The sequence below is a fragment of the Alosa pseudoharengus genome, unplaced genomic scaffold, assembly GCF_046254945.1.
Source record: "Alosa pseudoharengus isolate Yale_2024_CS ecotype anadromous, Long Island Sound unplaced genomic scaffold, YU_APseudo_1.1 YU_APseudo_1.1_scf_12, whole genome shotgun sequence".
Lineage (NCBI taxonomy): Eukaryota > Metazoa > Chordata > Actinopteri > Clupeiformes > Clupeidae > Alosa > Alosa pseudoharengus.
In genome coordinates this window covers 27449623-27467725 of record NW_027468587.1, presented here as the reverse complement: position 1 = coordinate 27467725, position 18103 = coordinate 27449623, and the positions used below count along the sequence as shown (strand labels likewise).

Sequence of the window (18103 nt, the reverse complement as noted above, 5' to 3'; positions counted from 1 at the left end):
GCCCGTCCGCAGCGCGGGGCTCGAGGAGGCTCTCGCAGCAGCACAATGCGAGCGCATTTGCATTGGGCCGGCCCTCCCCGTTCCTTTCACGACCGGCATTGTTCCCCGCGGTCGGGGTCCTTATTTGGCCCGAGCACAAAAATCCGCCATGGCCTGTGTTCAAAGTGCGCGCCTGGCACCCGCGCGCCCTCGGTAATTATAACGTAGCGGCCTGGAGGCTCGCGGAGGCTGCTGCTCGGGTGTGTCAAATCTGTAATCCTGCAAAAGAGGGGTTCCGCTCAAACACACCCCGGGAAGCAGCACACACACACACACACACACACTGGGAAGCAGCACGGACTCACATAGCTGGCTGGGTGGGAAGCACTGACAACCGTTGAAGGGACGATATAATCCTGTTTAGGGCAGGTGCCAATATCATCTTTCACTCACTTAGCCTTCCTCTCAGACATTTTAAAATGGCATTTGCAGTCAAGTGATCCAGTTTGATCCTTGTAGAGGTTAATATGCTATCTGTAGCCAAAGCCAACACGAGAAATATTTGCCCCAAACACAGCTGTGTAGCTACAGGTTGGACTTTCCTGATGGTCCATGGAACACAATGGCCCCAAATCGTCTTAACAGACAGAAAAGCCTGTATTCTCTTTCAGCGAAACAATGAAGAAATGAGACTAGCCTATATAATAAGGCTATAATAGGCTATAATAAGCCTATTGTTCCATTCATTGAGCGCATCCCAGTAAAGACAGACTAGCTGTTTTGCTTTTCTTTGATTAAATATGGAGTTAGCTAAGGATACTTTCTGTAGCATAATTTAATAATACATTATTTAACTCTGCTTAAATAGTGTTCCTTATGCGTTTTGTTCTCAGTATAATGTTCTCGGTGGCCTAACTAGGCCTAGTCCATTCAAACCCTGTAACATCTAGCTTACACTGTAAAACCGAACAGTACAAGTAAAACAATGTTTTTGATTTGTAAACACTCAAAAATGAAAAAAAGTTAATAGTACTCTAATCGTCTGTGTTACTTGAACAAATTTGAACTTTTAAGTTGACAGCACTCATCCGCTTTAAGTAATTTGAAAAAATAGAAAGCGTGGGAAACTTCGCAAATTGTAGCAAATTTGTAGGCGGATCTTCTGCCATACGTGGACCTTGTGTACAGCACCAACGCCGAGTGACAAGCGACGCCGCCAACGGTCGACCACCAGATGACAAGAGACGAGAACAAGAGCAGTGAAAATAGACAACGAGAGAGGAGACGACGAGAAGAGAGAAAAACCGCAATTAAACGTGGAAAAGTGAGGTGCATGTTGACCCTAAAGCACGTCCTTTATCATATTGTTTAAAAACCCGAATGTTTGAAAATATTGTCTTAGGCTACGTGACGTAACTTTATCCGGTTAGAACTAGCTAGCACTAGCAGCTAAGAATTTGGCTGCTGTATGCCAGCACTTGCTGGATCAGCCAGCGATCTAACTCAATTTGCCAATGTGAGTACTAAAAATATGAACTAATTAACCCCCGTTAGCACTATTTAACACAATAGCTTGGAAGTGCAAGCTTTGTGGTGCACTGCTTGATAACAGGGCACAGGTCCTGCAACATTATCGTTTACAGCATGTTAGCAATGTTTCCTCCATTAACGTTAGTCCACTGTCATGTTACTGACTGTCTGCACATTTAAGTCAGTAGCCTAAATTCATTTGACACGGTCACACACAGTTCATGCTCAGTCAGAATGTGTATTATTCGCATGTCAGCTGTGTAGTTGAAAACAACCATTTAATGTGCAAACTGTTCTCGGCCATTTAAGGATGCATTTAAAGTGGCATTTAAACCGACATCATGAGATGGTGGATTGTCCTAATAGAGATTGTCAGTATGTTCAAATGTGTATTCGTCCTTCAATTCACAGATTCAGAAGTTGATGCAAACAACATTGGCATTGAGAAGGAAGGAGATCATATCAGACGTCCTTCCCCGCAGACATAGCCTATTGGTTCCCTATTGGTTCGGTGGTGGCCTGCAATCATGTTGGAATCCCAGGTAAGCATTTCTTTTGTACAAATACTTGGAATAGATTCATTTCATGTGTGGTTCTGACCAAATGTGTTTTAAATCTTTACACTTACCCCCCTATTTTGAGTTTTTGCTCGAAATTGCACACCGCCTACTAACAATGGCCCTGTTTCCACATACTAAGAGTGCTTGACCCCCTTTGAAAGCAGAGGTCTTGTAGATTACAACTCCTCCATGGACTTAAGATAAAAAGAATGCTTTGGTTTCAGAAGCTGTACTATCAAAGAAAGGTAATCCTATTGAATTGCATTTTGTAGTTATTAACTGGCTTGTTTTCTCATGCAGGGATCCTCAGATGTAAATATCCGACGTGCTGTGGCGCTCCGTGGCCTTCCTTTCTACCTCCATGAGGATGATGCCACTTTTCTAAAGACATGGGATGTAAGTAAGTATGTTTTCTATTGACATGACAGTTAAAGCGTAACTGTGGCATTAAGCGACCCATGGCCTGTTGTTTCGAGGTCAACGCATGCTATTAGAATGAAAAACAATGAGAAAATTGAGTATACAACATAAAGCAAATACTGGTCCAGCAGCTTAAATGGGTGGTTCAGGATTTTGGACATAGGACCTAATTTCCAAGTTAGCAAGTGTGTTATTTATCAGTGGAGACCGTTTTTAACACGTTTCACCCAGTCCTCGTCTATTCAGGCGTTATATTTATTTGCCTCGGTGTACTATGGAGTGGGTAAGACTGTTTTTAGTGGCAGGCTTACACATACTGTTGACTCGCGCCAGCCTAGCACCTGCGAACTCTGCAACTAGAAGGACTGGATGAAACGTGTTGAAAACGGTCTCCAACTTGTGTTTTTATCTTGGATCTTGGCACAAGGGATTATAACACCTAATCCTGTGTATTAATGTAATATCACACTTGGTAACTTGGAAATGAGGTCCTATGTCCAAAATCCTGAACCACCCCTTTAAACTAACCTAACAAGGCATTTGAACTGAACTGAAACTAAAGCCAAATTCCCTGGTAGGTTATCAATAGCTGCTGGGCCACTACTCAGTCTATGTTGCACCAATTTTTTTAATTCTTTTAATTTTATTCTTACGAACAGCCGTGACCTCGAACAACAGGGCTATGTGTCGAATAACGCTGGAGTTACATTTCAAGCTTTTGTTTTTCTGTTTGTTTTTTCACCAAGAAACTCCAGGGAAGTTACTTAGTATTATTTCAAGTAATTATTTCAATAATGCAACTGCCCTGGAAAAGTTTGAAGATAAAATGTTAAACTTAATATGACATGGTATCACTTGACATGTAATGCCTATTAGATATTCAATTAACACACAATTGTTCTTTGTTCATTTCTTCAGGTCTCTCAATCGGAGTTCCCAGATATTGAGGACCTTACTGTTGAACTCATTCTGATCAGCACGAACAGTGCAAATGCATCCCTCTGCCCAAAGAAGACTCCTGTTGTTTTGGATTGAAATGATTGTTGAATTTCCTAGCATTGGTCAGGCATTTGTCATAAAGTATCTATCTATCTATCTATCTATCTAGATAGATAGTATCTATCTATCTATCTATCTATCTATCTGTCTATCGATCTATCTATCTATCTAGTCTTTATGCCCTTGATCTAAACTGTGTTTATTTGAATTTAGCCTCCACTACAGCCCTGTTCTGAACTCCAACCTGTATTTGTTTCCATGGTTTACATGAAAATAAAAGATTAAGAAGAATTTCACTGGCCTTTGTCAACCTTTTTAATAATTTTCTTTCAAGTCCTTAGTTGAAACTAATCAAAATTGACAAGTTTGTTCAACTTTCTGGAAATTAAAACTTTTAAGTTTTAAATTTAATTTAAAGAATTGGTTGAAGCAAAATGAAATATTTCAGGCTGACATCAATAAATCCAATTAAGCTATCTAAGCTTAATTTTATTAATTACCGTGAACTCATGTAGTTGATGTTTCTTTAACTTAAAAAAACCTTGTTGAACACACTCAAAATTTGCTAGTGAAGACTAATTAAAAAAGGTAAGTTTCTTTGACTTAGCAAAACCGAGTTACTATTACTTAAATTTTTTTGTGTAATCGGTTTCACCAATTTTTTTGAGTTCAATTAACTTGTCGGGTTTTACAGTGTAGGCCTATAACAAACAAACATCCAAGGGATGCGAAAAAAATTGCATTATTCCATTAGAATAACATTAGGCTAGCTAGCCAAAGTTATCAAAGTTGTACCATTTCCGAGACTGAAACTAGACCTGCAGCTGGCCACAGACTGCTCATCAGTCCCGTCGGTCTGAATAGAATGGAATGGAATGTAACAAAACCATGGCGTTCTTCATGACTTTAGCGCCCCCTCCTGTCACATTGACAACAACATGCACTTCACACTCCAAATGTAAAAGGCTATATTGCAGATTTGAAGATTTTCTGCACTATAATTGGTCCCTACCGCACAAAACTCATTTGGTGCGAGAAATTCCACCACATCTGGATACTAGGGTCTCCCCTATTTCATATGAAAATGGATGAAAAATCAGTGTAAAAGTCTATAGCCTGTATTTCATATTTTGCCATAATTTCAGCACCTAAATTGGTCCCTATCGCTCAAAACCAATTATGCATGGTGGGAAATGACACCGTATTTCGATACTGAAGACCCCCCTCTATCAATAGACTTTACCCATGAAAAAATCCATTGCAGAACAAATTTGATTTAAAAGTCCTAATCCACATTTTTCTGCAGCCTTTCAGCACTCAAATCGGTCCGATTTTGAGCGATAGGGACATGGTTCTCTATAATAGATTAGGAGATACAGGGTTCTCTATAGAATAGGGGATACAGGTAGCCTAGAAATCTAGACGCACCCTAGCGGGCTAGTCTAGCAACTCTCCGTTGGCTTGTGAGCTCGAAAAATTAAACTTCTATCAGGCCAATCAAATCGTGTATAGAGTTGTTAGGCGGGCTTAACATAATGATTGATGGCAGAGTTGCAACGGTTTGGCTTGAATTCCCTGCTACTTGAAAACAAAGAAGATGGATGTTGCTGTTGGCGAACAGTGTGACACGAGTTAAGCTTTTTTTAAGTTGGCAAAAGCCAGCCAACTAGCTCCGCTGGTGGGAAAACACATGGGACTCATAGTGCTGTCCTATTGTGTGCAGAGGGAATTTGAAAAACAACCGATTATCCCGCCCCTCGGACTGAGCACTGCCAACAGTGAGTGCCCAGACCCTACATTTTAATGTGGGTCTGGCTCGTCAGGCTAGGATACAGGGTTTTCTGTAATAAAATAGAGGATACAGGGTTCTCTATAGGGGATACAGGGTTCTCTATAATAGAATAGGGGATACAGGGTTCTCTATAGGGGATACAGGGTTCTCTGGAATAGGGGATACAGGGTTCTCTAGAATAGAATAGGGGATACAGGGTTCTCTATAATAGAATAGGGGATACAGGGTTCTCTATAGGGGATACAGGGTTCTCTGGAATAGGGGATACAGGGTTCTCTAGAATAGAATAGGGGATAGAGGGTTCTCTATAATAGATTAGGAGATACAAGGTTCTCTATAATGGAATAGGGGATAACAGGGTTCTCTATAATAGAATAGGGGATACAGGGTTCTCTATAGAATAGGGGATACAGGGCTTCTCTTGTAGGCAAATGGGATGCATCAATGGCCTACTGGAAAATTCTATTATTGTGTTAAATACTCCAAATGTAAAGCACTTTGAGCTGCATTCTGTGTATGAAAGGTGCTATACAAATAAAACTAATTATTATTATTATTATTATTATGACTGCCGAGCAGCAAAGCGGCGGTCATATAGGTTTAGTCAGAATTGTTTTTTTTTTTTTTTCTTTTTCGCATGCCCAAATTTCCGTCAATGAGTCCCGGGACACTGAAAGACCGGGGTACACGAAACTTGGTGGGCATGTAACCCCTTATGGATAGCATGGAACCATCGTTTTTCGTTTTGATCTGTAGCCCCCCCGCTGGACTGCACCCCCCGAAAGGAGGGTAGGGCAGACACAGTTTTCTGTGAATATCTCGAGAACCGTAAGGTTTAGGAGGACCATTTTTGCATTTTGTATGTTGATCTCAAGGGGCCATGTCAACCCATTCCATAACCACTCATTTCATGTATAGCGCCACCTAGTTAAACACAAAAAAGTAAAAATGAGGTGTTGTAATCGCAGGTATCTGTGACCTAACATAGTCAAAACTGCACGAAATTGGAAGTGTAGGATCATTATGACACCCTCTGAATGCATGCCAAGTTTCGTGGAATTCCGTTCATGGGGGGCCACACAATAAATTAATTTATGTTACTATACACCAACTGGCCTGTAGGTGGCCGGAGACAGTTTTCTGTGAATATCTCGAGAACCGTAGAGCCTAGGAGGTCCACCTTTTTTTTGTATGTTGGTCTTAAGGGGGCATGTCAACCCATCCCATTACCACTTATTTCATGTATAGCGCCACCTAGTTAAAAATTAAAAAGCAAAAAATTTGGTGTTTTCATCACAATATCTCTGGCTGACATAGTCAAAACTGCACGAAATTGAAAGTGTAGGATCATTATGACACCCTCCAAATGCATGCCAAGTTTTGTGAACTTTCGTTCATGGGGGGCCTTACAATAAAATAATTTATGTGTACATTTAGTGACCGTACACCAACAAGGATTCCCGGGACACTGAAAGACCGGGGTACACGAAACTTGGTGGGCATGTACCCCCACATGGATAGCATGGAACCATCGTTTTTCGTTTTGATCTGTAGCCCCCCCGCTGTACTGGACCCCCCGAAAGGAGGGTAGGGCAGACACAGTTTTCTGTGAATATCTTGAGAACCGTAGGGCCTAGGATGACCAATTTTTTCCGTATGTTTGCCTCCAGGGGTCATGTTAACCCATTCCATGTGCACACATGTGCATAAACAGATACACACGCACACACATACATTCACAGTAATCATACGTATGACACATACTCACACAGTATGTACGCATGCATGCACAAACACACATACGCAGGCAAACACACAAGCACGCACACACACACACACACACCCACACACATAAACATAAACGTGTACACGCACACATGCACACAATTCAAGAATTTCTCAGAATTATGAACAGGCAAGATGCACATGCACAAACACACATACGCAGGCAAACACACAAGCACGCACACACACACACACACACACACACACACACACACACACACCCACACACATAAACATAAACGTGTACACACACACATGCACACAATTCGAAATGAATTTTACATGTGAAATCTATGAACTAATCATGTTTTGGTACTTGTTGTCTAGCAGATACCAGTGAGAATTGAGTGTGGCTAATGCAATTTAGTGAGACAGTTAGAATCATATAGGCCTTTCAGCGTGATTTATTTTTGTGGAAAAAATGTGCTGGACTGGGCGGCGGTCATATTTTGTATTGTACATCTAGTTAGTAGTAGTAGTAGTAGTAGTAAGAGTAGCAGTATAGTAGGCTAGTACTGTGAAAATGAGAGAAATCAGTTTCTTCTGTCACAGAGAATGGTGATAGGGAAAGCATCAAGTGACAAATCAGATATATACCTCTTTGTTATCAAGAAACAGAGATAAAGCTAAAACATTATTAAATATAATATATTTTACAAACAGAGATAGGTAAAATTTGTTTTTCATTTGTTCCCATGTCGTTCCACACTCCAGTCCAGCCGGTGGCGGTAATGCACGTTTAAGTTGGTTTGCCGACCCTAATGATGTAGAAGAAGGAGAAGGAGTTGTTGCTGTGTTGCATCAGACGGCGTGGTTTACGTCTGAACAGTCAGCTTTACGGCAACCGGGTTTCATGTGGGTACTGTGCATGTGTGGTTAAGCTGACGTTTCATACTTCTGTAATCTTTAGGTAAGTATGTTATCATTGTAATATGCATATGAATAGGCTGCTGTAGACTGTACATGTCTGCGTATGTGTAAATTAACAGGACTTCGAAACTATACCAGTCACCAGTGTTAGTTGGCTTGAAGGCTATCCGTGCTTTGCTGGCCTGGGTAGCTTCGCTATTTCGGACATGTTAGCCAATTATCAGCTGATGGTAGTTACTGTAGCTGGAGCAGCCCTCTCAGAGGTAACGCTACTGTGCCAGTAGCACTGGCTCTCAGTAAACGTAGTCCTACACCTATAACATTGGTCTGGGACACGTTTAATTAAGTTGATCAGTAACACTTCTACCGTCAGAACTGAACATCTGATTCATTAGTAAAGAGATGCCTATGCTATGACCGCTCTGCTCCCTTATGACTGGAGGAAGTGATAGTTTTTTGCTCCGCACACTGTCTGTTGAACTCTTTAAAATGACACATCAGCGAGCAGTTGCTGAGCACTCAGGAGCACCCAGAACAGAACAGCACTTCCTACCTCAGTCCTGTGTTTTTAAGTAAGAATTGAAGAATGTTACAGCCATCAGTAAAAGTTTGCACAGTGTGCAGTGGCACAACAAGCCGTCACTTCTCCCATTCGCACTGGTTTCAGCTGATGGCCTGGGCATTTCCCAGGGCATGCGGGCCAACAGGTTTGTCAGCTCTCCCTTTATAACATTCTCTCTCTCTCTCTCCCTCTCTCTCTCTCTCTCTCTCTCTCTCCCCCTCTCTCACTCTCTCTCCCTCTCTCGCTCTCTCTCCCTCTCTCTCTCTCTCCCCCCCCTCTCTCACTCTCCCTCTCTCTCCCTCTCCCTCTCTCTCTCCGCAGTGATGGATGTGTTGTACGTGTCATCCCACCCTGATGACTTTAAGAGTCTCCTGCCGCTGATCGCTGGCCAGTACTGCACCCCCCCTCCGCGCATCGTCACGGAGATGCCCCCAGCGGGGTTGGCGGGGTGGACGGCGCGGCCGGCGCTGGTGCCGGGCGATGCGGGCGGCGGCAGCCAGGGGGCGCTGTGGGGCTCCAGCGCGGTGGGCTGGTACCTGGCGTCGCGCGCCAGCCGTGTGGGGAGTGGACATCAGCAGCAGAGCCGCGTGTGGCAGTGGATCAGTTACGCCCAGAACGAGATCACACCCATCGCCTGCGCCGTCGTCTTCCCCCTGCTGGGCGCCAAAGGGCTCGACAAGAAGGTGTGTGTGTGTGTGGTGTGTAGCTCCAGAACTCTTGTGCTGTGCTGATGAGACTGCTGAAGTGTGTTTATTAATGTGTGTGTGTGTGTGTGTGTGTGTGTGTGTGTGTAGCTGCAGGAGAACTCTCGCACAGTGCTGATGAAACTGTTGAAGACTCTGGACCAATCACTGAAGCCGCGAACCTTCCTGGTCGGGGAGAGTCTCTCTCTGGCCGACATCGCCGTGGCCACCGCCGTTCTGCTGCCCTTCAAATACGTGAGTGTGTGGGGGGGGGGGGGGGTTGATGTGTGTTTGAGTGTGAGAATGCTAGAGGAATTTCCTTTTTACTATTACTCAGAGTTTTGTGTGTTGTGTGTGTGTGTGTGTGTGTAGGTGCTGGAGCCTGCTGACCGTAAGTCTCTGCTGAACGTGACGCGCTGGTTTGTGACGTGTATGAACCAGCCGCAGTTCCTGGCGGTACTGGGCCCAGTGCCCCTCTGTGAGAAGATGGTGCCCATCTCTGCCAACGCCAGCGGCAATGCCAACGCCGCACCCAGCACACCAGGGGGAGATGCTGCTCCAGCTGGAGGTGAGTGTGTGTGTGTGTGTGTGTGTGTGCGTGCGTGCGTGCGTGCGTGCGTGCGTGCGTGTGTGTGCATGCGTGTGTGTGTGTGTGTGCGTTTGTGTGTGTTTGTGCGCGCGGGCGCTCATGTCTTCTCCATCTGAACCTTTCAGAAGATTTGTGTGCATGTGCATGTGTGTCTGCATGTGTGTGTGAGACTCAGGCCCTCTCTCTCTCTCTCTCTCTCTCTCTCTCTCAGCACCCCAGAAGACGGAGGCACAACTGAAGAAGGAGGCGAAGAAGCGAGAGAAGATGGAGAAGTTCCAGCAGAAGAAAGAGATGGAGGAGAAAAAGAAGAAACAGCAACCCTCCACAGAGGTAGTCACACGTGTGTGTGTGTATGTGTGTGTGTGTGTGTGTGTGTTGTGATCCCGCCACAGAGGTGGTCACACGTGTGTGTGTGTTTGTTGTGTGTGTGTTGTGTTCCCGCCACAGAGGTAGTCACACGTGTTTGTGTGTGTGTGTATTGTGTTCCCGCCACTAGGGCTGTCACTTTTGTGAAAAAATCCCGCTCGATTTTTGAGACATAAGTGTTCATTGAATCGATTGTGAAATCGATTTTCTATGTCTAAAGACATTTCCATTTTCAACAGCAAATATAGGCCAATCCATGGACAACTAACAGGCATTAGGACGAACGTAAAGAGGGCGCTTAAAGACGCACAAGCCAGCAATATTTCTGATAATTTATTGGCGTGACGTTTCGTGCACAATGACAAACAGGACTGCAACATTCTCGGAAAACAATAAGCAGAGTGGACTGCCATAACATCCGTGAAAAACATTACTGCAGGCTTCAACGTGGCTGTGTTTACGATGAACAAATTTCGCCTACGTAGGAACTCACGACTGCACAGTTTGCGTATGTGTGTATATTGTGTTCCCGCCACAGAGGTAGTCACACGTGTGTGTGTGTGTGTGTGTGTGTGTGTGTGTGTATTGTGTTCCCACCACGGAGGTAGTCACGTGTGTGTGTGTGTGTGTGTGTGTGTGTGTGTGTGTGTGTGTGTGTTGTGTTCCTGCCACAGAGGTAGTCACACGTGTGTGTGTGTGTGCAGATGTGTGTGGAAGGGTATGATGTTTTTTGTTGAGTTGCGCTGTGTGTGTTTGTGTGGAGGGGTATATTGTTGTTGTTGAACTGTGTATGTGTGTGTGTGTGTGTGTGTGTGTGCGCGCGCGCAGATATAGGCCTTAGGAACTACATTCCACAATTCCTGTTAGCCTTCAGAATGTCACGCCACAAGTTCTCAAAGGGCTTGAGGTCACTGTGGAACTGTGATGAAATACCTGTTCATAGGTGCCAGAAGTTGGTTGACTGATGGGTTGATGGCCTAAACCCCCCATCTCAACCTGCTGTTTGTGTTGATCCAATTTTGTAGGCCCTATGTAGCCCCCCCCCCCCTCCCTGTGTGTCTGGGTTATGTTGTTGAATTGGGTGTGCGTGCGTGTCTGCACTGTGTTGTATGTGAATGTTTGTAGAGAGTTGTTGTTGTTGTTGGAATGTGCTTGTGTGTCTCTTGTGTATGAGTGTATTTATGAGAGCTTATCCTTCACTCTGTTTTGTGTGTGTGTGTTTGTGTAACAGAAAAAGAAACCAGAGAAGAAGGAGTTGGGTGTGATCACCTACAACACACCAACACCCCTCGGAGAGAAGAAAGGTAACACACGTGTGTTAAAAGAGATGTAGAGATTGTGTGTGAATGTGATGTGTGTGTGTGAGAGAGAGAGAGATCTAATGCCTATATGTGTGATTGTGATCTAAAAATGGCAGAATGCGATGCATCCACGGAGATCACCACTCCTGACCAATTAAGAGATGACTGGACATTTTTGGATTTCCATCAGAAAACGGAAAAATAACAAGTAGCCTAACAATGTTGTAATCTGTAGAATATGTAGGCCAAAATGAAATATCACTCGACAGCGAGCAGCCTGAGTGCACATCTGGTAACACTACACTCTGACAAGCAGGTAAACGGTCCGAGGGCGAGAAACCGCAGCTAAAGAAATTAGCCTGCCGGGTTTATGCCTCCCTCCTCTATGTCCAGTGCTTTTGTCACTTGTCTGATAGGGATAATTTGCGGCATAATGGTTCATGGAATCGCGGGCCGATAGAAAAACAGATAGCAAACTTTTCCCCTGTCAGGAAAATGCTTGCTAATTTGGCGTCATCAAACATAGAGGCATACAATTAAGTGGTAGTGGTCTGAGTGTTCATTCAGTGTGTGTGCACGTCTGCCCAAAAGAAACTAAAACCACTCAAGTTGCACGGATATCGTTGGTAGACTTGAGCTTTTGTTCAATATAACAAGTCAACCACGCATTTATAGAGGCATTGGTAATGCATAAGCCTGTTTATACAGTGTATATATTAATAAAAGGCCAAATTTGAGCATTAAATATTCAAATATAAATCGTTTGTTAAAAATAATAATGAATGAAATTCAGATGGGATTATGGAGGAAGATTGACAGCCCTAGTGTGTGGGTGTGGGTGTGTGTGGGTGTGGGTGTGTGTGGGTGTGTCTGTGGGTGTGGGTGTGTGTGGGTGTGGGTGTGTGTGGGTGTGTCTGTGGGTGTGGGTGTTTTTGTTGTGTTTATGTGCATGTGTGTGTGTCTCTTCTGTATGAGTGAATTTGTGGGAACTTCTTTTTCACACTGAAACCTGTTTTGTGTGTGTGTGTGTGTGTGTGTGTGTGTGTGTGTGTGTGTGTGTGTGTGTGTGTGTGGGGTAGATGTGGTGAGTCCCCTGCCTGACTCCTATAGTCCTCAGTATGTGGAAGCTGCTTGGTACAGCTGGTGGGAGAAGCAGGGATTCTTCAAGCCAGAGTATGGGGTAAGACACACACACAATGCATGCACACACACACAATGCATGCACACACACACAATGCATGCACACATACACAACGCATACACACACACACACACACACACACACACACACACACACACAAACTCAATGCATGCACACACACACAACGCATGCATACACACACACACATATTCACACTCAACGCATGCACACAAACTCAATGCATGCACACACACACAACGCATGCACACACACACACGCACAACGCATGCATACATCACCGCAAAAAAAAAGAATCTCTGTGTGTGTGACCTTTTTGTCATGTGGGGATGTTCTGTTTTTTTCAGCGGAAGAATCTGAGTGAGCCCAACCCACGCGGCGTCTTCATGATGTGTATCCCTCCGCCAAATGTCACCGGCTCTCTGCACTTGGGCCATGCCCTGACAAACGCCATCCAGGACTGCCTGACCAGATGGTGTGTGTGTGTGTGTGTGTGTGTGTGTGTGTGTGTGTGTGTGTGTGTGTGTGTGTGTGTGTGTGTGTGTGTGTGTGTGTGTGTGTGTGTGTGTGTTAACCCTTTAAAGCACAGTTGTGTGTTTTAATAGCTGTGTGTGTTTAAGCACTCCCAACTTGGACTCATTCTATACAGTAGATGTTTTTTAAAGTCTCTTATGCAAGGCGTGACTATAATGAGTGTTTTTATATCGTTGTTATTTTTCTATCTCCATAGCTTATTTTAGCCTATATTGTCCTTATGTCCTGAGTCTTTACGAGTATGGTGCTCCGTGTTTAATGTTTGTCTTGTCTGTATTTGTAAGTAATTTATTTTGCTGCCATCTTTACCTGGACTGGAAGAAGAGATATTGTATCTCAACGGGACCTTTTTGGTACAGTAAAGTAAAAAATAATACAGTAAATTAAAAAATAAAATGAATGATTGTGTGTGTGTGTGTGCGCCAGGCACCGTATGCGTGGCGAGACGACGCTGTGGAACCCAGGCTGTGACCATGCGGGCATCGCCACCCAAGTGGTGGTGGAGAAGAAGCTGATGAGGGAGAGAGGCCTGAGCCGCCACGACCTGGGCAGAGAGCAGTTCATCTCGGAGGTCTGGAAGTGGAAGAATGAGTAAGTGAGGGAAGGACAGAGAGAGAGAGAGAGAAAGAGAGAGATGGAGAGAGCTTCATGGTACTAAAGGTTACTAATGAGGACTGTGTGTGTCTTAGGAAGGGGGACCGTATCTACCACCAGCTAAAAAAGTTGGGTTCCTCTCTGGACTGGGACAGAGCCTGCTTCACCATGGATTCTGTAAGCAGTACACACACACACACACACACACACACACACACACACACACACACACACACACACACACACACTGTCATCACCACCTCTCTCTCTTCCTCTGTGTGTGTGTGTGTGTGCGTGTGTGTAGAAACTGTCGTATGCAGTGCAGGAGGCGTTCGTGCGGATGCATGAGGAGGGGGTGATCTACCGCAGCAAGAGACTCGTCAACTGGTCCTGCACACTCAACTCTGCCATCTCCGACATCGAGGTACACTCACACACACACACACTCACACTCACACACACACAATGGTCATCTAAGCCATCTAAGATATAAAGCTGGTCATCAGATGATTTCTGATAAATAGTTTCAGTTGAAGCAGCATCGTTTTGTACAAATGAATACACACTGACAACAAAAGTGTGTGTGTGTGTGTTTGTGGGTGGATGCGTGTGTGTGTGTGTGCGTGTGTGTGTGTGTCAGGTGGATAAGAAGGAGCTGACAGGGCGGACGCTGCTGCCGGTGCCTGGTTACAAGGAGAAGGTGGAGTTTGGGGTGCTGGTGTCTTTCTCTTACAAGATCGAAGGCTCAGGTGAGAGACTCGCAGGGTGTTAAAAACACACACACGTGTACACACACACACACACACTGATACACACACACACACACACTTAACTAAAAGACTGATATTTACATAAATTGTGAAAAGGACCGGACCAAGGATGGACCCTTGAGGGACACCTCTTTTAACCGGCAAGAATTCTGAGCTGTCATCAGTCAGGAGCATTTAGGTTTCTGTGTTCTAACAGCCTTTGTGCTGCAGAATAGTTCCTTCTGCACTTATGGACTAACTGCAGTGAATTAGTACTGACTACAGTGCAGCAAGTTAGAATTGACTACAGTGACGTAGGGCGTACTCACACTACGCCATCCGTACCGTACCCGAGTACGTTTGACCACCAAAGTCTGGTTCGTTTGACCAGTGTGATTGCTCCGTACCGTACCCGGGCCCGCAGAGGGAGGGGGTACGGTTGGGCTTGTGATCAAGCCTATGCAAAGATTCTAGAGCACAGCAGCTCAACTGTTCCTGGGTACAGTTTGATAGTGTGCATTGTGAGTGTGGAGCAAGAACGGGAGAGAACCGTACTCCGGCATGGTACACATGAATTAGAGATTCACCGATTGATCGGCTGGTGACCGGAATTGGCCAATTTTCACGTGATCGGCCATGACCGGCAACCGGCCGGTCAGTCTGAGACATGCCGATTTTATGCCGGTCAAATGCACTCGCGGGTCGCACTTGAAACACCTATCTGAGTTTGCAAAGTTTGAAGAAGCTAGCAAAGGCCAGCACTCAGGGCTGGATGTAGAAAGAAAGCGCTAATACCTAGTTTTTACTATGTGCAGAAAGCTAACACTGTGCTTTTGCGTGGAATTAACTAAGCTGTCACTTCATTAGGCTACGTAAACAGCGCTCATCACCACCCTTCCCTGCCGCTAATTGTGTGCCCACAGCTGAACCACAAGCGCAGCTGAATGGATTTAACCAATTGCGACATTAAAAAGAAGTTTAGCGATCATAAGCTGATGTCAACAAGCAGCGACATACAGAGTAGGCCTAGTAGTTCTACTCTAGAGATGCGCGGATGGGCTATTATTTCAACCGTAACCGCATAGCAAAACTTATCATCCATCCGCCATCCATCCGCACCAACGTTTTTTGACCAATTTTCAAATCCGCACCCGCCCGCCATCCGCTGGTTGTTTTAATGTATATGGGTGATGCGGTGCTGCTGACGCGAGGCTAGAAAGCTCTTGCCTGTTCTAGAAAGACTGATCCAATGCAGCAAATATATTAAAAGGCTAAAGTCCTACATTGGCTATGTTGTAGCCTATCCCCAGAATATCAGCAGCAAACTCAGTCTGCAAAAGTCTCCAAATAAAACGCAGCCTGTAGCCTACAATTGTATCATTGTAATAAAAAACGCAATTTAGCACATCATTTCAACATGCTGCTATTTAGCCTACTAATTAATGCCTATTGTACTTTATTTTTTGCAAAAAGAAAGAAATCCTTAATAAAAATAACAAGTCATTCACATTATAGGCTAGGCTACTTTACGCACTGTAACCCACCGCACAGCAGTGCAACGTGCATGTTTACATTTTTAGTAACAACTTGCTTGCTTGCCTTACACATCTAAGTTTTCCGACTATTTTTCTTACCTTCTTTTTTCCGCTGTGGATGTTACTGAGCTTGTAGAAGTTTTAGCTCTTACGTTCTGAACATCTAGCACTGCCATTGCCCTATGTCAGTTCTGAGTCATATCACACCATAATCTGTCTCCCTTTTAAATGCCTATTCCCTGAATGGTAGGCTAAAATGACTATGTGTTTTATATATGAAACAAAATAACCCAGTCAGTCTCATCTACGAGATGTTTAGGCCTCCTCCAATACTGGCAGCTGGGCTCATAGGTTGCAGATTTGCTTAGTGGCCTACCAAGGCTCTGCAACGAGACGCGACATGGGAGATGAATCATCGGTCAACTTGCACTGTAGCCTATTCTACTTTCTTATTGCACACTGGAGAGAAAAACATGCTGGTAGGCTACGATAGGCTACTTAATTTAAGCTTTGTTACCTTTAGTGTGTGTGTGTGTGTGTGTGTGTGTGTGTGTGTGTGTGTGTGCGTGCGTGAGGGGTTGCTCAGTGAAACATCGGAATACACCAATTCTGCAACACCGTCTCTGATAGATAAACAAAGCAGCATGCATAGAAGCAACTAGGCCAAACTGCCTGATGAAAATTTGACTATTTCAAAGTGTGCTCGTTTTTTTCGTATGTAGGTAACACAATTTAACAATGTATAGGCTATATTTTTTTCATTTGATTGGTTCAACCGCCACCCGCCCGAATTTAATTAAAATATAATATTTCTTCACGTCATCCGCCCGATCCGCGGTTTAACCGCGGAGTCCGCGGCTGTAACCGCGAACCGCGCATCTCTATTCTACTCCACTTAAAAATACTCAAACTATTTACTGCATGTAGACTAGGGCTATGCCTTAAGACTAGTCTAACAGATGGAGAAGTGGATGTTGTGAATGTGAACATACGATAGCCTATTAGAAAGGCAAACAAAAGTTAAAGTTGCTTTTGACATAGTAGCCTAGGCATACAGTAAAGAAAACTGGTGCTCGGAATAGCCTACAAAACAGACGCGCACTGTTTTCATACATATGGCGGAGCACCTAATCAATTGCTATTAGCACTTCTCCCCTGTGTTTGCGTGATTTTCCCACTTTTCCCTCACCCTCCCATATGAACATATGTTCCATGGTAGCATGTTCAAATGTATCATGAAAATTGTTTTTGTATTTTTAGTTGGATATTGGATGTGAGAAGAAAAAAATGGGTGTTCCATAACACAGTGCATTTAGTAGTGTGTGGAATGAATGTCCCACACTGGGAAGCATTATAGTTTGATACTGCAGCTGAAGTTAGACTTGAAGAAGAATCTGTCACCTGTTCCATTTTTTTTACAGCCATTCCATTATTGATAAGTTCATAAAATGTCTATGTTAACATGTTCTATTAAAGAAAAGATGTAAAATAACTTATTGTGTGTGCTGTAAAGTGGTTAGAAGAAATGAAATCGGAATCGGCTAAAATCGGTATCGGCCCAGAAAATTGCAATCGGTGCATCTCTAAAATGAACCATGCCCAGTGTGAGAATGCCCTTAAGACTGCAGAAGAGTTATTACTGACTACAGTGATGACTACAGTGATTTAGTGCCGACTACAGTAGTGATTTAGTGCTGACTACAGTGATTTAGTGCTGACTACAGTGATTTAGTGCTGACTACAGTGATTTAGTGCTGACTACAGTGATTTAGTGCTGACCACAATGAGATTACAGTGACTTAGTGCTGACTACAGTGACACTACAGTGACTTCGTGTTGACTACAGTGATTTAGTGCAGACTACTGTGATTTAGTGCTGACTACAGTGAGACTACAGTGATTCAGTGCTGACTAGAGTGAGACTACAGTGACTTAGTGCTGACTACAGTGTAGTGACTTAGTGCTGACTACAGTGCAGTAATGTTATGTTGCTTAAAGTGACAAATGATGAGCCTTGTGTTTCACTTAAAATGTTTGACACTAGTGCACACTCCAACTGTTCCGCTGCATACTGACCTATAGGAAATCTGCCGCTT

At 44.1% G+C, this 18103-nt stretch overlaps 1 protein-coding gene and 1 long non-coding RNA gene across 2 annotated transcripts in view; both read left to right on the top strand.

The window, feature by feature from the left end:
* The first annotated feature begins 935 nt into the window (after positions 1 to 935).
* Positions 936 to 3233, top strand: LOC143118436 (uncharacterized). The gene is made up of 3 exons (XR_012986145.1): positions 936 to 1295; positions 1921 to 2051; positions 2370 to 3233. It is a non-coding gene; the product is annotated as an uncharacterized LOC143118436 (long non-coding RNA).
* Positions 3234 to 7885: 4652 nt separating this feature from the next.
* The window catches only part of vars1 (valyl-tRNA synthetase 1), a 22242-nt gene continuing 12024 nt past the window's right edge, over positions 7886 to 18103 (top strand). The window contains exons 1-12 of the mRNA XM_076280624.1: positions 7886 to 7975; positions 8819 to 9180; positions 9292 to 9435; positions 9553 to 9748; positions 9981 to 10099; positions 11367 to 11439; positions 12516 to 12616; positions 12943 to 13070; positions 13556 to 13720; positions 13819 to 13900; positions 14028 to 14147; positions 14364 to 14472. Coding sequence (XP_076136739.1) covers positions 8821 to 9180; positions 9292 to 9435; positions 9553 to 9748; positions 9981 to 10099; positions 11367 to 11439; positions 12516 to 12616; positions 12943 to 13070; positions 13556 to 13720; positions 13819 to 13900; positions 14028 to 14147; positions 14364 to 14472 — 1597 coding nt within the window. The 5' untranslated portion in view covers positions 7886 to 7975; positions 8819 to 8820. The remainder of the gene's footprint in view (positions 7976 to 8818; positions 9181 to 9291; positions 9436 to 9552; positions 9749 to 9980; positions 10100 to 11366; positions 11440 to 12515; positions 12617 to 12942; positions 13071 to 13555; positions 13721 to 13818; positions 13901 to 14027; positions 14148 to 14363; positions 14473 to 18103) is intronic.